This window comes from Pteronotus mesoamericanus, unplaced genomic scaffold, assembly GCF_021234165.1.
Source record: "Pteronotus mesoamericanus isolate MK-2021 breed Mesoamerican mustached bat unplaced genomic scaffold, CSHL_Meso_final contig_272, whole genome shotgun sequence".
In the NCBI taxonomy this organism is placed as follows: domain Eukaryota; kingdom Metazoa; phylum Chordata; class Mammalia; order Chiroptera; family Mormoopidae; genus Pteronotus; species Pteronotus mesoamericanus.
This window is the reverse complement of record NW_026555116.1, coordinates 63173-85897: the sequence shown is the minus strand read 5'-3', so window position 1 is coordinate 85897 and position 22725 is coordinate 63173. Positions and strand designations below refer to the sequence as shown.

General features: G+C 37.7%; 2 protein-coding genes and 1 non-coding gene across 7 annotated transcripts in view; 1 reads left to right on the top strand and 2 right to left on the bottom strand.

Moving 5' to 3' along the window:
- SUPT16H (SPT16 homolog, facilitates chromatin remodeling subunit) overlaps positions 1–1658 on the top strand; it is a 41400-nt gene extending 39742 nt beyond the window's left edge. Inside the window, exon 26 of the mRNA XM_054575263.1 lies at positions 346–1658. Within this exon, the coding sequence (XP_054431238.1) occupies positions 346–491 (146 nt within the window). The 3' untranslated portion in view covers positions 492–1658. The remainder of the gene's footprint in view (positions 1–345) is intronic.
- A 251-nt stretch (positions 1659–1909) lies between these two features.
- Positions 1910–22725, bottom strand: part of RPGRIP1 (RPGR interacting protein 1) — a 41880-nt gene continuing 21064 nt past the window's right edge. For 3 of the 5 annotated variants that reach the window (XM_054575264.1, XM_054575265.1, XM_054575266.1), the window contains 5 exons: positions 18243–18340; positions 9647–9839; positions 7188–7272; positions 4678–4808; positions 1910–2022 (listed from right to left, as the gene is read on the bottom strand). In XM_054575264.1, coding sequence (XP_054431239.1) covers positions 1910–2022; positions 4678–4808; positions 7188–7272; positions 9647–9839; positions 18243–18340 — 620 coding nt within the window. Of the gene's footprint in view, positions 2023–4677; positions 4809–7187; positions 7273–9646; positions 9840–18242; positions 18344–22725 lie in introns of all 5 variants that reach the window. The other 2 variants (XM_054575267.1, XM_054575268.1) reach the window with 1 other exon arrangement.
- LOC129071923 (small nucleolar RNA SNORA4) lies at positions 19443–19584 on the bottom strand. Its single transcript, XR_008529320.1, has one exon. It is a non-coding gene; the product is annotated as a small nucleolar RNA SNORA4 (small nucleolar RNA).

Genomic DNA, 22725 nt, shown 5'->3' with positions numbered 1-22725 from the left:
GGAATGATTTTATAGTGCCAGTTTAATTACTCTGAAATCAAATACCAAATGTAAATTAAAGATGAAAGGAAATATTATCTACTGTATCCTAAGCATTATGATAGGTACTTTGCATAGATTATTTTATTTAATCCTAAAACAGTTTTTCCATTTTATAAACAAACCAAGGCTCAGAAACGTTCAGTACTTGCCCAAGATCACACAACTTGTGAGTGACTGAGTAAAGATTAAAACTTAGGTCTAACTCCAGACTATGTTCTCTGTACTATTCCATGCTATCCAGTAGCATTAGGTTACCTAAAGCTAACTTATATCCAACTAGAAATACCTCCTTCTTCTATTTAGCGGACCGTGAAAGTCGTTATGAGGAAGAAGAAGAACAGAGTCGAAGTATGAGCCGGAAGAGGAAGGCATCTGTGCACAGTTCAGGCCGTGGCTCTAACCGTGGTTCCAGACACAGCTCTGCACCCCCCAAGAAAAAGAGGAAGTAACTTCTGAACTTTGGCCCTCAGTTCCATTCTTCTCCTGCCAATCCCTGAAAATTTTACATGACAGAAACTGTATTTTTCCTTTTTTTTTCTTTTGAAGTTTCGCCATTTGTGTTTATGGGTTTAGGGGGCCATTTGTGTGGACCAATTTACTCGGGGAATTCCAGGCCCACCAGGACACGTGCCAATGGCCCCATCCAGCTGGCAAGGCGGGAGGTGTTCTTGAAGGAGGGCAGAGGCTTCCGCTGTTAATACCGTTCCATTCCTCTCTCTTCCTGTCACCTTCTGCCAGGACATCAGTGGCTCTGACATCTTATTCTTTGATGTCTCAAAGCTGTATTTTGAAGATGTTGGTACAAGGTGACTTTTAACTACTTGTACCACAGTTCTTAACCAGCAGATTCAATCCTCCATCCTACCCTACTGCCATGACCTTCCTCACATCTCTTTAAGTTCCATCTTTTCAATACTCAAGAACAGGTTCTTAGAATTTGCCAACGATTGTGATAAACCATACAACTTGAGCTAGTGAGGCAGATCAGGTGGTATCTCTGAGTTTTCCTGCTTTCTTGTCTCATGCAGATTCTGGGGTATTTCTGCTGCCTTGGAAGACATAAGAAGCAGTGACACTCCCTGGGTTGGTCTCACCCTCCTTTCAAATTCACACATGGTACATTGGTAGAAACAAAATTACCATTGTTTATTTTCTGATATACCTGAGTAAGAATGGTATATAATGCTTCTAGTGAAATCTAGGAGGCGGCTCAAAAGAGTGAACGTTTAGATCTGGAAGGGGCAAGAGTGAGTCATGCCTTGGGCCTAGAATACCCTGATGAGGAAAGAAAAGAGGAAGGGAGGCCACATCTACAGCATGACCTCTCTTCACTGCTGCTTATTTTTATTTGTCTTGCATTGTCCTGTATTTATCACAGTTTCTGTTGAACAGCTTTTTAAGTATTTGGGGAGTTTATCTTGCCATCCTCCCCCTCCTGGTTCTCTGCACCCACCTGTTCCACTGCAGTTCATTCTGTGTTCTGTGACTTTTAAGAGAGGAGGGGGGAGGGGTCTCAGATTTTGTTTGTTTGTTTGTTTGTTTTTTTCTCCTTAGCAGTAGGACTTGATATTTTCAATTTTGGAAGAACTAAAAGATAAATAAACTGTGGTGTTTTTTTTTTTTTTTTTTGGTGGTGGTGTTTTTGTAAATTCAATTTTTGTGACAGTTCTTTTTCAGTTCCTGCTAAGGTGTTAGAAGATAATGCCTTTATTCAGCTAGTATCACAAAAATAAACTTTCCTATTCCAAGCTTTCATGATTAGATTGAGAGATCACAGTAAACCAAATTCACAGTATAGCAAGTTGCTGTATAAAAGACTTTTTACTATGGCTCCCTCAGAGTATAGAGTGGAATAGCACTTGTTCTATCATGAAATCAAATCTGCAGTCATCTCCTGGTAAATAGCATGGAATGCAGCAGCAGCTTGAAGGGACACCTTCAGACTTCCTATTGGAGTAGCCTGGTCTGCGGGGCTAACAACTGTTGGGAAAGGTAAAAAACCGTGTCAGGCAGGCAGCACCATTATTCAGTGAAAAATCACACGTTGCATGCTAGCAATACTAATAATAACTACTTCATTTCTTAGGGGGACTCAGTCTAGTGGAAGACAGAGGAAAGCATAGTTACTACGGTATGGTAAGTGCTGTGATGGAAACCCAAGGTGCTTTGGGAACTCGAAGCAGCACGTAACCCAGAATGGAGGAACTGGAAAAGGCTTTCTGGAGACAATCCCTGAACAGTCTTTAAAATGTAAAATGTAAAAGATTTTAAACATATGCCAAGACATGAGAACATGGTGAGTTGAAAATTGCAAGCAGTGGCAGAAATGAAGCTATGCAGATAAGCAGGGGCCAGATCATAAAGGGCCTTATTTATCTTCCAAGGACTTTGGTTTTAACTGAACATATTAGTGATGATATTTGTTTTAGGTTCTAGAAAAATGACTCCATTATTTGGGTAGTGTATTCAAAGGGGCACAAATAGATCACGAAGGATAGTTAAGACACTGTTGCAGTAATTCAGGAGAGAAATGAAGGGGTCTGAAGCATGACACTGAGGGTAGGGAGGTGGGGACAGGTTCAGAATATTTAAACAGGTAAAATACAATAGAATTTTGTGATTGAATGTTGGGGAGTGAGGAGAAGGTTGGAATCAAGAATGACCATTTTGATGAGAGAGAAGATGAATGGTGGATAAGAGGGAACATTAAGGTATGAGGTAGTGGGGGCCGGGGAGGTATTAAGAGCATAGAGGTAGTGACTATTTGCTGTAAGTCTAGATTGTTTTAAAAACCTGGTCTAGAAACCCAGACTTGGGATCATTTCTAGGTTATAATTAAAATCATGAGAAGACGCAAACACCTAGAAAAGGGTATTACGTAGAATAAAGCCAAGAATTGAACCAGAGGAGTCCAACATTCAAATGCAGGAAGAAGAACCTGCGAAGGAAACAAAAGAATCCTCCAGGGAGTGATATGAATGGCCTAAAATGGCCTAAAAATCGAGGGAGAAGAGTTTAAAGAATGAGAAAATTCAAGTAGGATGACTAGAAAACCAACTGGATTTGGCAGTAAGGAAAATTAGTATGAACAGAATCTGAAGTGTTTGGATGGAAACTTGATCTTAATTGAATATAAGAGATCCCAAAACAGTATTGTAGGCTGACTGACCATTCTGCATTTCAAGGAGCTGAGTTTTTAAGTGGTAAGAGAAAATCTAGCTTCAGAGCTAGACGTTTGGAAGCCTGAATGGAAGAGGAGTCATAACAATAAGAAAATCACTATAAATTTTTCTTTTGATGATTAAAAAGAAAATTGAGAAGCATTCATTGGCTTTAGGGATCACTAGAAAAGGCTTAAGAGTATTTCCCTCACGTACAAAGGGCATGGAGACCAGGAAGGACATGGCACATTTTAGGAGGGACAGGAATAGAAATTGGGAGCAAGAGTTGGGAGAAAAACCTAACAGAGGTGGCACCTGCGATGTGCCAAGCACTTTACTTAATCTTCCCTTTATCCTTCAAGTGCTCCCTTAATCCTCATGACACCTGTTACGAGATAGGAGCCTCTCATTCTCATAGTTGAAACAGGCACAGAGCAGTTAAATTTAATTTGCCAAATATCACAGTTAACTAGAGGAATTTAATGAATCTTGTCTACCAATAAAAGTTTGAACTTTGTAACCCTTGGTCTGAAGAGTTTTCCTCAAAATGTATAATTAGTAAAAATTGTATGACTCAAATATGGACATAAGTTTCACAAAATATTTACTATGTGCAATGTATTTTGATATTTTGAGTTTTTCCCTTCAAAATCTTACTAACTTAATTTCACCATCCACTTTACATGAGTAAAGTTCGAAAAGCATTGGTCTACTGGGTAGTCTGAAATGAGTGCCTCCTACAGCCTAGCAGCTAAGGTAAATGTGAAATAGCAGGTGTGTCAGGTAACGGAGGAGTGAGGACTGGACAGAGCAGGCCCACCTAAAGGCGTTCAAATGCAAATGTTTTAAGAACAAGTTGGTCTTAGAGCAAACAGTCTTAAACATGGATTTAAGAAGAACGTGGTGATCAAAGGTATAGGAACACTGTATATGGAAATGGGATGGAAGAAACCAGGGGCCCAGAAACCTGTTCAGAAACTATTACAGCAGTGGGGATGTAGTTAAGACACTTCTGCAGTAGAGTGGATAAGACTTGGTCACCAATATTGCAAGATGTGAGGGAAGAGGAGAGTTAATGTCTATTTAATAAACCGGATGCATGATAAGGCATTAAAAGAAAAAGGGTATTAGCTGCCTTTACAAACTTTATATACTTGGGAGATGACAGAAATTCTGGTGTTTAAATTCGATTGAAATTAAAAGAACTTGTCTTCAAAATTTTCCTATCTGAATCACTGGGGATTCATACGAGATTCTAGTCATCATGAGGTATATGGGCTAAAATAGACAACTGACTATTCTCAGGCTTGATCTAGAAATAAATAGAGCTGTAGGGATTTCAATCCAGCTTGCGTCTCATAAATTTTGTAGCAGTAATTATGTGCTGAAGATGAAACAGGAAAAGTATTTGTCATTAGGACGATTTCCATAGAAACACGTGAAACTGAGAAGCACAAGAAAATATATTACTCACTGTCTAGCTCTTGCTCTAGAATGTCTCCTCCTGATTCCATGATCTGCCACAGTTCCAGATACGCGTATCCTACTTCTTGACATTCTTTCTGTTCATCATCCATAGGATCACTCACCACTGTAAACTTTAAACTGTGAGTGGGGTGGCGGGGGGGGGGGGGCAGAAATTACACTTAGCTTAGCACTGCTGATACCTTTAGGCCTAAAAAAAATAAGGCTAAAAGTAATCATAAGTTAGACAATGTCTTCTTCGAATCACTTTTTCTTTGCCTTCATTTTACAAAACTACAACAGCAAAATAGTAAGTAATTGGTATAATTAAAGTAACAACTGGCCTTGAGGAGAAGGGACTATGAGACTCAAGATAATGTCATTGATCAAGTTGTCTCAGAACAGTTGAGATTTAATTCCTTGTAAGATGGTTTACAATTTTGATGAAAGATTTAATGTGGGCAGTGGAGATGTTGCACAAAAACCAATATTACAGGAGAATTTAGAAGAAAAGTTTTTAAATTTGTAAGTAAAAGCTGGGTACTAAGCCTGAGCACAGTGAAAAGAACAGAAGGGACACAGAATTGCAGAACAAATATAAAAAGAGTATTTCTTAAAGTTGTAAGTCTTGGAAGATGATGTAAAGCACATAGCACAGTGAGCAGTCAACAGTTATTATTACCTTGATTTAGCCCAGCAAAGAATGATACCGAATTCCACAGACTGGCACCTACTAAATATTTTTCGAAAAATTCAAATGCTATAAATTCATCATGTTAACCATTTTAAAGTGTACCATTCAGTGTTTTTTTAGTATCACAATCTTGCACAACCATCACCACTATCTAATTCCAGATCATGTTCGTCATCCCCAAAAGAAACCCTACAACCATTAGGCAGTCCTTCTCCATTCCCCTCCACCTCCACTCCCGGTGACTACTAATCTATTTTCTGTCTCTCAATTTGCCTATTCTGGACATTTCATAATCCTATTACTTTTTTAAAAGCCCTTAAAATCACGGCTAAATACAAATTCTGAAATTGATACATTCTTAGCCCATTAAGCAATACTCATTTATGGTTATGTTTCTGTTATGATTACCGAGAACTTCGACAATGAAAAGGGATAATAGCAACTCCCACACCCCAATTCTCCCAGGAAAGGGATGGTAACTATTATTACTACATGCTGGGCACAATACCAAGTGCTTTAGGTAAACTATGTTTCAGTTTTATACTCACAGGAGCCTTCAAGTTAAATAATAACTTAGAGATCATAAAGCTAGTTAGGGAAAGAGTCAGAATTGAAAACCAGGTCTGTCTGATTACAAAGAAAATGTTCTGTCCACTGCACCATACTGGCAAAAAGAAAGTCAAAGGTAAAATCAACTGAAATCTAAAATTGATTGGGAGGTTACAAAAAGAAAAAGAAAAAAGAAAGTTACTAGCATATGGAAATAAAGAAAGAGTTCTAGGAATGCTGAGAGAAAAAAGAAAAAGCTAAATTTAACATAATGCAAAAGGGAAACAACCAAGTCACTTTTCTTTTCCAAAAGTTGCCAGTAAGTTTATATCTATTTTAAAAGTTCGTCATGATTCTGAAGTCAGCTTCACTGTTTTTTTTTAAGCTACCTCTTGTTTCGGTTCTTTCTATGACTAACTGAAGACAAAGTAAGTGAAAATTAAATAAATTTATTGGGCTGATTGAAAAATCATGAATTAAAACACTGTCCCTATATTATTTCTTAATCACACACATGGAAAGGAAGTAGGGTTGCCAGATTTTGGAAAGAAGGGAGGGAGGGAGGAACCCAAAACAGATGCCTATTTAAATTTCAATTTCAGATTTCAGCTAAACAATGAATAATTTTTTTTAGGTATAAGTATGTCCCTTACATTTCACCTGGAACCTCTCAAAGGAGGCCTCCTCAGATTACAGGAATAATGACAATTGACTTTACTAAAACTCACAGTAGACCTAAATTGACTTCAGTTATACCCAAGTGTTGCCTGTAGAGAAACAATATTTAAAATCTAAATAAAAGCAATACTCATTTATGGTTATGTTTCTGTTATGATTACCAAGGACTTCGACAATGAAAAGGGATAATAGCAACTCCCACACCCCAATTCTCCCAGGAAAGGGATGGTAATATTATAAAGACATAATATTTGGTAAGCTGGCAATGCTTCTGCGTTTGTGAGAAATGAATCAAATTATCTTAAAATGCTGAAGCAGTTTGTCCATTCCATATAGTGCACTGTCAGTATTCAAGTAAATTGCTGGCTTAAAAAAAATACTTAGGTGCTGGTATGTGTGAGAAATGAACTAAACATATGAGATTATATACTTTATCAGATAGTTAGCCATGAATATAAGACTCAAGTAGATGAGAAACTCATTAAGAGTAAATTAATGTAAAAGAACTTGTTTAAAATATAATATCAGCACAAAACCAAGCAAACTCTGATTCCCATGTGAATATCCCCTTTGTTTCAAACTGGAAAGTAAATTTTTACCATCCTTGCTCAGGACCTTGTCTGTTCAGCATGGAGAAGAGAAATTGTCTTCGGCCTTTTTGCTCCACTGGGTCCAGGTCTATCACTGTATTAGGGGAAGAGGGGAAAAAAGCAATCATACACTTTTGCTATTTGGGCACTAAGACTTCCATAAGCAATGTATAAAAAATAGAAATTGGAAAAACTAGGACCCATGGTCTGGACACTCGTTTTCATAAAGTTTCATTGAGCAAGCCGTGCTGATTTATTTACAAATTATCTGTGGCTGCTTTACAACTACAATGATAGAGTTGAATAGTTGTGAATAGAGACAGTTTGGCTCACAAAGCCTAAAAATATTTACTCTGGCCCTTTAAGGAACAGTTTGTCAACCTTTGATATAAAGGAAGCCATACATTCTGCACTGAAAGCTATTCTGCCATATGCCAATATAAATGTGCTCCCACCACTTCACAGGCAGAAGAGTTCTGGGAGACATTCTTTTTAAACCACCTAGAGATCTGGGTTTTGTGGCAGTTCAACTTAAGGTGCAGTCCGCCCTTTCCTCCTCATTTTTATACGGGAATGTTTCAGCCTCCAATAAATTGACATATGTGTTCCAGCCTCTTCTTCAGCTAGGTTTGGCCACATGATTAAGTTCTAACCACTATGTTGTATGAAACCTGCCTAATAGGCTCAGCTGGGAGGCATTCTTCCTTTTACCAGCAGCCATTAAGGACCATGGAGTAACTGAGTAAAAGGATGGAGGACAGGCACCTAGGTGGTAGAATGACAAGATAGAAGTTTGGACCCCTGATGGTATTACAGAGCCTCAGCTCTGAACTGCCTACCTGTGAACTCATTTTACACAAGTGTGAAATAAACTTCTATCTGGTATTGAGAGGATATGCTTTTTTAAAAAAAAAAAATATGAAAAACAAGAAACTGCTCTTATAAACTTAAAATATTCAGTCAATGACTGAATGATAAAATTAAGGAAATCTCTCAAAAATTGAAAGAAAAAACAGAGGTAGAATTATAGGAAGAAAATGATAAAATTAGAGGGTCAATTTGGAAGATGCAAATTTTACTATGAAAACAAGAAAATGTTAGAGAAAATTATCAAAGAAATGCAATACTTCCCAGAACGAAAAGCCACGAGCTTCCAGATTTAAAAGAGTGTACAGAGTGGCCAGAACAATTAAAGAAAAAAAAATGCACATTACTCTGAAATTTAAGAACACTGGCAATAAAGAGGAAATGTTAAAATCTTTTGGGGAGGGAAAGGATAGTGTTCACACCAAGATTACACTGCTGGCCTAGCTCTAGAAAACCACAGACCAACTGCTTTGAAATTCTTCATAAAAATGTTTTCAGAATAGGTGTCTCTGCTCAGTCTAATTATCAACTGAATATACAGGTAAAATAAAGAAATTTCAAGCATGACTGTCTCAAAATATTTACTGGAAATTATGATCCATTAAAATAAGAAAGCAAGTCAGAAGGACAGGAGACAGGAAATCTAGAATAAGAGAGAATAAAATAAATTTTCTAAATAGCAGCAGTGGCAGTAGCTGAACTGTAGGCTAGAAAGGATGAGAAGTCTTCAGGAAAAAATAGATAAATTACTTGGCAAGTCTGATTATTGGAACATTTGGAAAGGCTAATAGAGGATGTAAAGAGAATTACAAAAGTAATAATAAAAATAAAGCAAATGAAAAATGGAGGCAAGTAAAAAAAATAAACAAAAAAGGAAATATGGTGTTTTCCTTGGCTCTGCAAGAATTAATATTTATATGTTGATAATAATAGATACAATTAAGATTGAATTAAATAAAAAATTATGATCCAATTATTTAGGAGGAAGGAAACAGGTGTGGTGTGAGAGAAATTTTATGTTCCAAGATAGGAAGCCAGCAGATAATCTCTAAAGTTGGTGAATCAGAAAATTACAATAGAAACATTACTCAGAAATATTGAGTTAAATAACAGAAGAAATAACAGAAAAAGTGAAAAGTGGTATGGTGGACTGAGGGGTGAGGGGAAGGGCAAAGGAGTTATTTTTAGAGAAGGGGTGGGGCAAAGGATTGTTTACTTTTTTAAGAGGATTTTATTTATTTATTTTTAGAAAGAGGAGAAGGAAGGGAGAAAGAGAGGGAGAGAAACATCAATCAGTTGTCTCTTACATGCCCCCAACTTGGGACCTGGCCCACAACCCAGGCATGTGCTCTGACTGGGAATCGAATCAGCGACCTTCTCATTCACAAGCACTCAGTCCATGGAGCCACACCAGCCAGAGCTGTTTACTTTTAATTTAAAATCTTTTTAAGTCTATTTGATCATTTTAAACATATGCAAATACTATTTTAATGAACAAAAAAGGGTTGGATCTACCCCATCAGAAGTCCAGAGTAGTTCTAACCCCTTGTTCTTAACATCTGTCAGCCCCCTCTTCCCGCGGACCACAGGGGATGCCTCACCCTTGCAAAAGTGGAAGTAGATCTCTTCTCCTTCCCTCGGTTTCCTCAGAGATACTGGAGTCTCTGTCTCTGACAAAGGTAGATCGTAGAACTTGTACTCCACATACACCTGTCTTACATTCTCATCAGACATCACTTCAGCTTCTGAGTAGAAGGCCAGGCTGACAATTTCAATGCACATCTTCTCTGAACTCTGATAAGAGGAGGACATTTATTTCCTATAGGTTAGTGATACTCCCAGGATATATACTCAACTTAATTAGCACATTACTCTCCATCAATCACAGGCATGCTCCATCTACTATATTACTCTTTGAGAATCAATTTACATGTAAAACTGGCACCAAGAGAACTTGACTGAACTGTCGTCTAGTGTGTCATTCTACCTCCAAGTCCAGTGACTCATATTCTCAGCCAGCCTTTCTGAGCCATCTCCTCATATAGAAAGACTTTCTGAGAATCAAGGTGGCGGAGGAGTGACTGAAAGTCACACTGACTTCCTCCCAGGACCAACCTGGAATTACAACTAAATTGTGGAGAAATAACCTGGAACAAACAACTGAACAATAGCAAAAGAGGAGCCTTATAACCTTGGACAGACAGAAGAGTCAGCTTTAGTACAACCTCACTGGTAAGGAGTGTGGTAGAGACTCGAGAAGGCAGGCAGGGTGCTCACGTGTGGCAGGACCAGATGGATATTGAACCAGCCAGTTGGATCCCCCAGAGAAGAGAGGGGTCTAAACCATTAGTGGGGCTCTCCAGCCTAGAGCACCAGAATCCAAAAAGTACACAGATAACAGCCAGCTGCAAAAAGTGGCAGAGTTGCTCTCTGCCAGAGACAGTCAGCTGGGGATGCAAAGAGTCATTTAAAGGGCCAACGCATAAATTTTTATTTGCAGCCCCTTACCCTGGGCTTTGGCAAAGGCAGCGGCAGAGTGGACTAGAGATGCCTGAGGAGAGGCTGGGGAAGGAGGCTTTGGGGAGAGAACTGAGCGAGTAGCCAGCAGGATCCCAGTGCTGACTCGTCCCCCATATGGCAGCAGCCATCTTGCTCAGGCAGACCACTCCCCTGAGCGCCAAGAGTGCGAGAGGACCCAATAGCCCCACCCCCAGGAGGGCCTCTGCCCTGCCGTGTGGTGGCTCTAAGCTAGCCTGCTGAGTAGAGAGTGGCAGCCACAGATAGTAGATCCCTGGCTAAAGGGATGTGGAGTGGTCTAGAGACACTTGAAGAGAGACTGGAGACAGAAGCTTTGGGGAGAGAACGGAGAGAGTAGCTGGCAGGATCCCGGTGATGACTTCTCCCCCATATGGCAGCAGCCATCTGGCTCAGGCAGACCACTCCCCTGAGAGGCAGCAGCGTGAGAAGACCCAATGACCCCGCCCCCAGGAGGGACTCTGCCACACACTGTGGTGTCTAAGCCGGCCTGCTGAGTGCAGAGTGACTAGATTAGCAGCTGAAGGAGACAGCCACAGACAGTAGATTCCTGGAAGTCTCGAACAGACTGCTTAACGTCAGACAACGTCAACATCTGACATCATCAGAGGTATATCCAGAAAGAAAAAGCAGCAGTCTCCTACCATAGAAGTTCACACCACAAAGTCAGTAAATCAAGACAGATCAATTTAAGAAGCAGGAGCAGAAGAGAAGAAATTCACAAATAATGGGAAGACAAAGAAACACCCCCCAGTCGAAGGGAAAGGAGGGATCCCTGGAAAGAACTAAATGGCATAGAAGCAAGTCAACTATGAGATATTGAGTTCAAAACAATGGTTCTAAGGAAACTCAGTGAGCTCAGTGAGCTCAGAGAGAATTACAAAAAACTACAGGGAAACTGTGAGGAACTTACTGCAAACTATATCTGCATGAAAAAGGACATAGAAACTATCAATAAGAGACAAGAGAAAATGAAGAATACAATTCCTGAATTGAAGAACACAGTAGAAAGCATCTAAAGCAGGCTAAATTAAGCAGAGGATCAAATCAGTGAGCTGGAGGACAAGGTAGAAAAAATCTCCCAGAAAAAGCAAGAAAATGAAAAAAGACTCAAAGAAAATGAAAAGGTGTTCAGGGAAATGCAGGACAACCTGAAACATAATAATAGTAATAATATCCGTATACTAGGGATAGCAGAAGGAGAAGAGGAGCAAGGGATAGAAAACCTGTTTGAAAAAATAATGATGGAAAACTTCCCTAATTTAAGGAGAGAAAAAGTTACCCAAGTTCAGGAAACACAGAGATTCCCATACAAGAGGAAACCAATGAGTCCCACTCCAAGACACATCATCATTAAAATGGCAAATATCAAAGACAAACAGAGAATCCTAAAGGCAGCAACGGAGAAAGAGGTAGTAACATATAAGGGAGACCCAGTACAGTTAGCAGCTGACTTCTCAACAGAAACACTGCAAGCCAGAAGGGAATGGCAAGAAATATTCCAAGCCATGAAAAGCTAAGGCCTACAACCAAGACTGCTCTACCCAGCAAGGCTCTCAATTAAAATGCAAGGCAAAACAAGGGGTTTCCCTGACAAAAGAATGCTAAAATAATACATCTCCACCAAACCAGCATTGCAAAATATGCTAAAGGGACTGCTTTAAGAAGATGAAGATAAAGAGTCTATGAATACCCAGTTCCTTTCACTGTCACCAATACTTGATATTATCAATATTTTAAATACTTATTAATCTGATTGTGACAATGATGTGTTATTTTAATTGTTACTTTATTATTTATTGAAACTAAACCTGTTTTTTATATTTCTTGCCTATTTCTATTATTTTTAAAAAGCTTTAAATGACTTTTTGGTATTCTTTATCCATTTTTTTATTGTTTGTATAATTTTTTCCCTAAAAAAATAAAAACAAAACTATTAACCCTTTTTAGATGTGTTGCAAATACTTTCCTATTCTATCACTTGTCCTTTAACTTTTTTTATATATGTATAACTATATAGTCTTAAATGTTTAATATAGTCATATTGTCAATATTTTACTTTATAGTTTCTGGGTTTGAATATGTAACTTCAGGGTAAGAAAAATATTATTTTGAATTTTCTCCTAAAACTCCTTAGATTTTACATATTGGTTTTTACCTTACATGAATATTTCTTGTATAATGTGTGAAATAGGGCTCTATATTTGTTTCATTTCAAGTAATAGTGGTCCATGCACCTTATTTGTTGAATAAGCCTTATTTTCCCCATTGATTTGAAATATCAATTTAATCATATATTACATTGTTAGATATAAACATTTGTTTCTAGAATGCTCATTTTATTTCATTGATCTACTTGATTATTATTGTGCTGGTGTCATGTTGTTTTAATTTCTGAAACTTCATAATGGATTTAAATTTTTAAATATTTTATAATGGATCTTGATGTTTAAAAAAATAAATAAAATCAATCCACATTTAAAAAAATAAAAGAAAGGAAGGAACTCCTACCTTTTGCTACATCATGGATGGAACTGGAGAATATTATGCTAAGTGAAACAAGCCAGTTGTTGAAAGACAAATACCATATGATCTCACCTGTAAGTGGAGTCTATTCAACAAAATAAACTGATGAACAAAATAAACCACAGGCAAGGAAACATGGAACAGACTGAAAGTGACCAGAGGGGATGGGGAAGGAGAACAATGGTGGAAAGAAGGAGAAGGGACTAAACAAAGAACATGTATGAATGACCAAAGGACATGGACAACAACAGAGTGGGAATTAACTGTGGGAGCAGGGGTGTGGGATGGGATACGTGGAGGAGGGTAAAGAGGGAAAAATTGAGACAATTCTAATAGGATAAACATGATTTAAAGAAAGGAAAGGAAAGGAAAGGAAAGGAAGGAAGGAAGGAAGGAAGGAAGGAAGGAAGGAAGGAAGGAAGGAAGGAAGGAAAGGGAAGGGAGGGGAGGGGAAGGGAAGGAAAAGAAAGGAAAGGAAAGGAAAGAAAAGAAAAGAAAAGAAAAGAAAAGAAAAGAAAAGAAAAGAAAAGAAAAGAAAAGAAAAGAAAAGAAAAAAGACAAGACAAGACTTTCTAAGCAGATAGCTTTCCTTCAGCTTTCTGGATGAAGACCAATCCAGCATTCTCCCGAGATTAGCTCCTAAGAGACATGCTGGCTCATTTTATTTCATTGATCTAATCGTTTATTTCTGTGCTGGTTGATTTAATAGCTGTTTTAGCCACTGTAGCAAAGAGCTGCCCAGGGCTTCCTGCACCCACCTAAGTGCAGGCCACAGAGGAGGCTATCAGACCACGCTGCCCTTCACAGCAACTCCAGTACTTTCAGATCCACTTCAGCATCACAGCTACCACCATCTTCTTTTAATTATCCCTGTGTCTATCTTCACATTAGATATACCAGGAGGAAGGCTGAGGTCTCTCTAGTTTCAGGAAATAAGCTGAGGCCATTGTAAATCCCCTCCTCCCACAGTGTTGCAGCAAGGATTCTTGGCTCTGAATTCTTTAAGGGAGTGGGGTATAGGGTCTCTTCTGTAGCTGCTTCCTGCAGAAGACGGTCAGAGATTTCCTTCAGAGCCAAGTGATCCTTGCTCTCTGTTAGAGAGACTGGGTATGAGGCCTGGGCATGAAAGGAAGTTGCCAGGGTGTCTAAAGTGGGCAATGGGTTGTATTTCCAGAGTACAAGTAGGGCTTGTAACAATTTCAGGAGACACACTTCTCATAAAATATAAAACATTCATTAACAGCTCCAAATCTCCTTCCTAGTTTCTCTCTCCGTTGCCCAATTTATATTGGGGCCAGGCTGTATTGCAAAAGAAGATGAGCTTTTCTTTTTCTTGAGGGATTCACAGTCAAATTTCTCCCATTTGACAAGTGTTGCAATTATTTGTAAATTGTAAACCCTATGCTGTAGTCTCAGTAAAAGTTAAGCAGAACTTCTCAAGGTGTGTCTGAGGAACAGCTATTTTACTAATGAATGGTTCTGTGGTCTCCATCTTATCAAAAACAAACAAACAAACAAACAAACAAACAAACAAAAAACACCCTTACATAATTAATACAGATGAACATTTTCCCTATAGTTAGTAAACAGCAACCACCAGACTTCAAGTCTCATTATATGTGTATCCATGTGTGTATAAAGATCACTGAAATAAAAGTCTCCTGAAACAATTCTTAACCTTATTGTGTGTGATGCATACTGTTATTCTGTATTCTAACCTATATATCTGGGTTTTTTTTTTTTTAGTGCTGGCTGGGACCCCCATATTTTGACTACATTCCCCGCTAATGGATGCCACATCACAGTTGAAAAATATTGCACCAGAGTTATGGGATATAACACTATAGCCATTCTCCACAGGTTGATACGTGTCTAATCTGAACTGGGATTGGCCATCAGTGTAAAATTCACACAGGACCTTGAAGACTTTGCATAAAAAAAAATGAATGTAAGGTACATCAATATTTTTTTCTATTGATTTTATGTTGAAATGGCAATACCTTGGATATTTAGGTTAAATGCAATATATTTTTAAATTTATATATTTAAAAATTTTGCTTCTTTTTACACTTTTAATGTGGCCACTAGGAAACTTTTAATTACATTTATAGCTCACATTATAATTCTGTTGGAAAGCACTTTATAGAATGTATTTGCAGGTGGAGACTTTCGGAGGTAATTAGGTCATGAGGGAGGAGCCCCCATGAGTGGGATTAGTGCCCTTACAAGAAGAGGTCAGAGCTGGCTCATTCTCATTCTGCCATGTGAAGACAGAGTGAGAAGTTGACAGTCTGCAACGTGGAAAAGAGTCCTCACCAGAATCTGACCATGCTGGTACCCAGATTTTGGACTTCAAGCCTTGAGAACTGTGAGAAATAAATTGCTGGGTTGTTTGTTTTTTTTTTATATAAGCCACTTAGACTCTGGTATTTCATTATAGCAGCCCAAGTTGGCTAAGATATGGTTTGATGTTTCAGTATGATCCAGAATCCTTTACATGAGCTAGTTCCATTATGTAATTTTATTGGAACCAAATAGCAAATATATTTTATATATATGCAATTATATACATATATAGCAAATATTTATATATACAATTAGTATTAAAGCACATTAACCACTGTATATACTAACTCACTTGAACTGGATGGCAGAAACTCTAACACCAGTCAGTTATTCATCATTAATGCCAGACAGACAGTTCCCTTCAGGTTATTAGCTCAGGTATGCTAGCTAATTTGGCTGGAGGTTGGAGTTGCTAAAATTAACTAGCTAGCATATATAAGGGGTGAACACATCCTCCATATGTGAAATTAAGAGTATAAAAAAAAAGAATAAATTTTGAGGTTCTTGATACATACTACAGCTGAAAGACAGTAACCTGAGGCCATAGAGCAAATGCAAATGATTGCTCCCATGTCATTAGAAGCTTGTTTAGAAGGGGAGGGAAAAGATTTTCTATGGTCCACTTGGAATGGGAGGTTGATTCCTGGGACCAGGAATGGGACTTCATCTGGAGGAAACCATGTTTGGATTCAGATAATTTCCTGGCAATTCTTAGAGAGAAGATACATACAGAGGGCCCTTAGGAACCCTGTGCTGATTAACAGGGCCTCCTGGGGTATGGTCCTACACACATCCTATGAACACAGAAACTGTCCTAAATCAGGACTCAAGAAAGGCTGATAAAGATTGATATGTATTGTTACTGTTTAACTTTTACTATCAGTATAAAAGAAAAGCATTTTGGAAGGGTCTTTTTTAAGTTGTACTGTCCAACCTATTCAACTGACCTGGCAGGCGAAAGAGAAATGAAGCCCCCAATTTCAATCCCCTCCCTTTAGGGCCTGGTCCTTCTTTGTAGAGATCACCACCAGATTATAAAATCTTGGCCTTGAGAACTGGAATATTTCAGAGAGGATAGGCTATTGCCATCATCAACATCATCATCACTATCATTTAGTGCTTAATTTGTCTCCAGCATTGTGCTGAACCCTCACCACACGTTACCTTATTTAAATCTTGCCTCATCACTGTAAAGGAGGTATACTTAACATCAGTGCTTTACAGATGAAGAAACCAAGCCTAACAGATAGTAAGTAACAGAGCCCGATCTAAACTACTTCTGCCTGAACCAAATCTCCATGATCTTAAACACTACCCAATTTTGCCTCCTCTATTATCCAGGATGACTCCAGGCAGAAGACTAACAGAGCTCAAGTCATGTATCTGGGCCGTCAATTCCTTCAACCTTTTATGCCTAGCTGTTTTGAAATATAATCATGATTGTGTATATACATGCCTGTGTTGTACATTTAATTTGATAATAACACTAATTTTTTGCTACGTAGGCTTAGTTTTCATGTTTAGTTTCTCAAGTAACATATTTGGATACACATAGGTTTTCTAAAAGGAGATATTAGCTGCTTTTTATTTAGAGTAATATTTTAATGTAATCTGTCTACCTTATAGTTCAAAAATTTCTGACCACCTGGCTGCTTTTTGGGTTGATCTGAAGTGGCATGGTTTAGAAACCTTGACTGGAGTTCCGGTTCCTTCACTAGCTAGCTCTGTGATCCCGGAAACATCATTTAATCTTTTTCACCTTTATGATCTATAAGGTGTTAGTGTCTAGTTCTTACATTCAATGGCTCTGATCTGTCTTGTAAACATTTCTCAAGACATTAATTACATACCATCTAAAAAAGATATGACAGATAAAAGTTCAAAAAACAATAAAATTAACTATTTGCCATATTAACTGTTCAAGTCTACTGATTTTGAGTTGTTTCTCCCACTCCAATATCCTTCATTTCCCTGCAAATCCTCAGTACAGATTTTGACTTTCAAAGAAAAGTTTTCTGACCTCTACAAAAGCAACAATAATTTCCCTTTTCTAAACTACTAAAAACCTTAGAGTTTACATCACATAACATACCCACTTGATTCCAGGTCACTTATGCATTTCTTTATTATTTTTAATAAAGTTCATAATTTCCAATTATATTTTAACCTTTCATTCAGTCACTCATTCAGCAAATATTTACTGAGCACCTACAAACATGCAGGGAACATTCTAGTGGCTTGAGAGAGTGATTGTTTTCTATATCATTTGTAACCCCGCAAGATCTAATACAATGATTGTTGAATATACCTGTGGATATTTATTCATATATATTTGTGTTTGGGTATCCTCTATTAGTTCCAAAAGAGATTTGAGGGTGAAATGCTTAATAAATATTTGTAATGACAGGTTTTAAAGGCTGGGTCAAAAACTTCAGAAATTGAATGCTCCCTCCGAGCCCTCCCAGGAAGAATCCTTTTCTCTATTCCAGCCTCTACCTCCTTAAGTAAACCTGTTCTCCTTACACAATGAAGAAGGCAGGTAAGGAATCCAAGGAGGACAGAGAAGTCCTGAAGCAAAGTCTTCATTTACACCACATCAAGAAAATGATCTTTTCATCTAACTGCATCAACAGAGTTCTATTCACTCTCAATGTATATTTCACTAAATTAACTTGAATTTCCCATAAGGTTCATTAAATTTATATTTGAACTTCACATACATGGTCATTGATCACACTGTCATTATTTACAGTCTTGTCACACACTTAGTAATCATCCCAGTGTACTTACTGCCTTAGGACATTTCTGAGATGCTGGTGTCACTATGTCGTCACTGTCTGTAGTTTGTGCTTCACTGGCTTCAGAAGCCTGTTCACAGGATTCTTTATCTGCTAAAAAAGAAGCTGGACTTACAGGACTGTTTCAGAGGACCCTGTCTACCCCAAGAAAAGACCCTGTACCTACAACCTCAATCTACTGCCTGGTCACTAGTTCTGAGTACTTAGATTTTGGCTGTGTTTATTAAGAATCAAATCCTCTTTTTCAAAGATACACTTATTCTGAAGCTTGCCGAACACTCAGAGTTCACTTGAAAAAAGGAAAGGGAAAGAAGGAAGAGTGAGGAGAAGGAAGGAAGGAAGTGGGGGAGGGAAGGAGGGAGGTTGTTCATCCTTTTGTAGAAGCTGAAGGAAGCGACCAAGACCAGGAAAAGGAGAGCAATCAGGGTATGGAAGTTTGCATTTTCCAAAGACAGCTTCAAACAGTATCTCCTATCCCACACAGTCTCTTTACAATGTGACTTTTGACACATTTTATTGGCCATTTCCTTTTTGTAGAGTGCATTTTAAATCTTTTGCTCATTTTCTTATTAGGTTTGTCTTTTTTTCTTACTGATTTGTAGGAGTTCTAGATATTTTCTGAATTTGAGCCCTTTTTTTGATTACATGTGTTACAAGTGTCATTTCCACTCTGTAACTTGCCTATTTAATCTCTCACTGAACAAAAGTTCTTACTTTTAAGGTAGTCAACTTTGTCAATGTTTTTCTTTCTTTTCTTTTTAAAAAATATTTTACTTATTTACTTTTTTATTAGAGAGAAAGGAAGGGAGGGAGAAAGAGAGGGAGAGAAACATCAATGTGCAAGAGATACATCAGTTGATTGCCTCTCGCATGCCCCCAACTGGGGAACCTGACCCGCAACCCAGGTATGTGCCCTGACTGGGAAATGAACCTGAGAACTTTCAGTTCACAGGCCAGTGTTCAGTCCACTGAGCCACATCAGCCAGGGCTCAATGTTCTTCTCTATGATTCGTGCACTTGGTTTCTTATTAAAACTTTCCTTATTTTGAATAATGAATAATGCTATTATGAGTATTTGTGTACAAGGCTTTGAGTGCAGAAATGTTTTCATTTCTCTTGCACAGATACCTAAGAGTAGACTTGCTGGGTTGTAAACTATGTTTATATTTTTTTCTTTTTCTGTTTTCTATGTAATATAGGCCACAAAATAATAGTGAACTATATGTTTAGTGATATAGCCCACTGTGGAGTGTGGTCTTCTTTATTCTCCCTAATAGCTCAAGTTGGTAAAGATTATTAAAAGACCATCCTCTCCAAAAAATTCTGTTGAACATTTTAAGAAACAGCCAAATATTGTTTTCAAAGTGGCTGTACTACTTTACATTCCCAACAGTAATGTGTGATTCTAATTTTTCCACATCTTCACTAACACTTGTACCATCAGCTTTGGGAACATATCAATTCTAGCTTCTTGAAGTGGTATGTACTGGTGTCTTGTTGTGGTATTATTTTATATTTTTCCTAATGACTAATGATGTTGAGCATCTTTTTGTATGCTTATTAGCTATTCATTTATCTTCTTTAGTGAGAGTATACTCAAATCTGTTGACCATTTAAACTTAAGTTGTCTTATTATTGAGTCATAAGAGGACTTTATAGATTATAGATATAAGTTCTTTATCAGAAATGTGATTTGCAAATATTTATTCTTAGTCAGTAACTTATCTTTTCATTTTATTAATGGTGTCCATTGAAGAGCAGGCATACACTTTTTACTTTGCTAAAGTCCAATTTGTCAATTTTTATTTTATGGATCATGCTTCTGCTATCATATCTAAGAACACTTTGTCTAATCTAAGGTCAAATATTTTATCCTGTGTTTGCTTTTACTAATGTTAAACTTTTGGTTTTAATATTTAGATTTATGGTTTATTTTTGTTTATTTTCTGTATAATGTGAGGTAAGGGTCTAAGTTTTTGTTTTCTTTCTGTATGTAGATATTTGATTTCAGTACCATTTACTGGAACTTCCCCATTCAAGATTTCCCCATTGAATTGCCTTGGAATCTTGATGGAAAACAATTTGACCATAAATATAAAGATTTATTTCTAGTTTTACAATTCTTTTTCACTGATCTATAAGTTTCAATTTATGTTAATACCACACTGTCTGAATTACTGTAGCTTTATATTAAGTTTTAAGTCAATTAGTACAGCCCACATCAGTGTGGCTCAGGGGATTGGACATTGTCCCACAAAGCAAAAGATTGCTGGTTCAATTCCCAGTCAGGCCACATGACTGGGTTGCAGGCCAGATATTTCTCTCATACTTTGGTGTTTCTCTTCCTCTTTTTCTCCCTCCCTTCCCCTCTCTCTAAAAATCAATCAATAAAATGTTTTTAAAAATAAAATCAGTTTAATATAAAAACTTCAACTTTGTTCTTTTTTTTACACAATTTTTTTGGCTATTCCAGGTTTTTTGCATTTCTATATAAATTATGAGTGGTCCAGTTCATACATATGGTACATTTCTCCATTTGTTTGAATCTTTCCTAATTTCTCTCTTGTAGTTTTTCATATACAGGTCTTTTGTTAAATTTATTCCCACTAAATATTTTATTCTTTTGGATAATATTGTGAATAAAATTGTTTTTTGATTTCATTTTTAGATTATTCACTGATAGTATATATAAATGTAATTGATTTTGAAATATTGATTTACACCCTACAACTTGTTTACTTGCCTTTGATTCTAGGGCTTGTTTGTTTCTTTCATTTTTTGTAGATTTCTTATGATTTTCTAAATACAAGATGATATCAATTGCAAATAAAGACAGCACTACTTTATTTCCAATCTGTATGATTTATTGCAATGACTAAAACCTTCACTACAATGTTCAACAGGAGTGGTGAAAGCAGACATCCTTTCTTTGTTCTGTCTTAAGAAAAAAGCATTCAGTCTTTTACCACCCAAGTGGGATGTTAGCTACAGCCTTTTTTGTTCTTTACTAGCCTAGAGCAATTTTCTTCTATTCCTAGTGGGAATTGGCCAGTGTGGCTCAGTCGGTTGGAATGTCATCCTATAAATCAAAAGGTTGTAGGAAATGAACTAGCAACAATGCCCAATCAACTGAGCCACACCAATCAGGCCATAGTCTTTATTTTTTTATAGGTCAATGTTGATCTTCTATTTCTTCTTGATTCAATTTGGATAATTTGCAACTTTCTAGGAATTTTTCTTTTCCATCTAAATTGCAAAAAGTTGTTCATCATATAAATTTACAGTCCTTTTAGGTGTAGGGTCTTTAACAACTGTACATTCATTCCTGATTTTGCTAACTACTGTCTTTTCTTTTTTTTCTTTATCAACACACCAGTTATCAATTTGTTGCTTCTCAGCTCAAAATAAAAACTTCACTGTCTGCTCTGCAATAATGGAGGTGGACCCTGTAAATATGTCTTCTTTGCCAGCTGGCACTATGTTAAGTTTTGTCAGCAGAGGGCATTGAAAGATCACTGGAGAAGAGAAAGATGTCTCTTCCTGGTCCGAGTGTGCTCACTTAGACAGGTTCCTGCAGCAGGTGTGGACTCAGCAGACCAGGCTCCTGCACCTTAGGGCCTGCCTCCAGCAGCACACATGATTTCCTGCAGAACACAATTCTAGCAGCATGTGGTTTCTGTGGCTTCTGCAATACCCAATTCCAGTGGCTGGTAGCACACGGGGTTCACAGTGAAATGCCACTGGTTTGGCACCTGTTTGTGAGTGGTTTACTGCCAACATTCCAGAGGGAACTTGACAGTTCCAGTTCCTCTGAGTTCTTTTTTTTTTTTAAGTATTTTATTTATTTTATTTATTTTTAGAGAGGGGAAGGGAAGGAAAAAGAGAGGGAGAGAAACATCAACGTGTGGTTGCATCTCGTGCACCCCCTGCTGGGGACCTGGCCTGCAATCCAGGCATGTGCCCTGCGCTGGGAATTGAACCAGCAACTCTTTGGTTCGCAGGCTGGTGCTCAATCTCTGAGCCACATCAGCTAGGGGCTCCTCTGAGTTCTGATGTGCAGCCACAGCAAACTTCTCTTGACTTCATTCCCTCTAGCAAGATCTGGATTTCAGCCCAGAAGGAGGTTTTCTACCAGATCCATATGTTATTTTGGGCTCTATCTCAGCTCCCGGGGAGAATTGGGGATTTGTGGATGCCCTTTAAATCTGTTATTCAGGTATTCTTTAGAGTTCTCTGGCCTCCTTATTAGTCAATCCTCATCTCTCCAGTTCAATCCCCTGTTATAGATAATAACTCTTTATATTAAACTCTTCTTGTTCAAATTACTATGTAGTTTCTGTCTCATGGTTGGATCAAAATTAGTGCAGACATTCTAGATAAAGACAAGTCATGTCTGTTGATCTTCCCAAACAACTTTGGCTTCATTGATTTTTCTCTCTTTTGTTTTTTTTTCTCTTTTCTATTTCACTGATTTC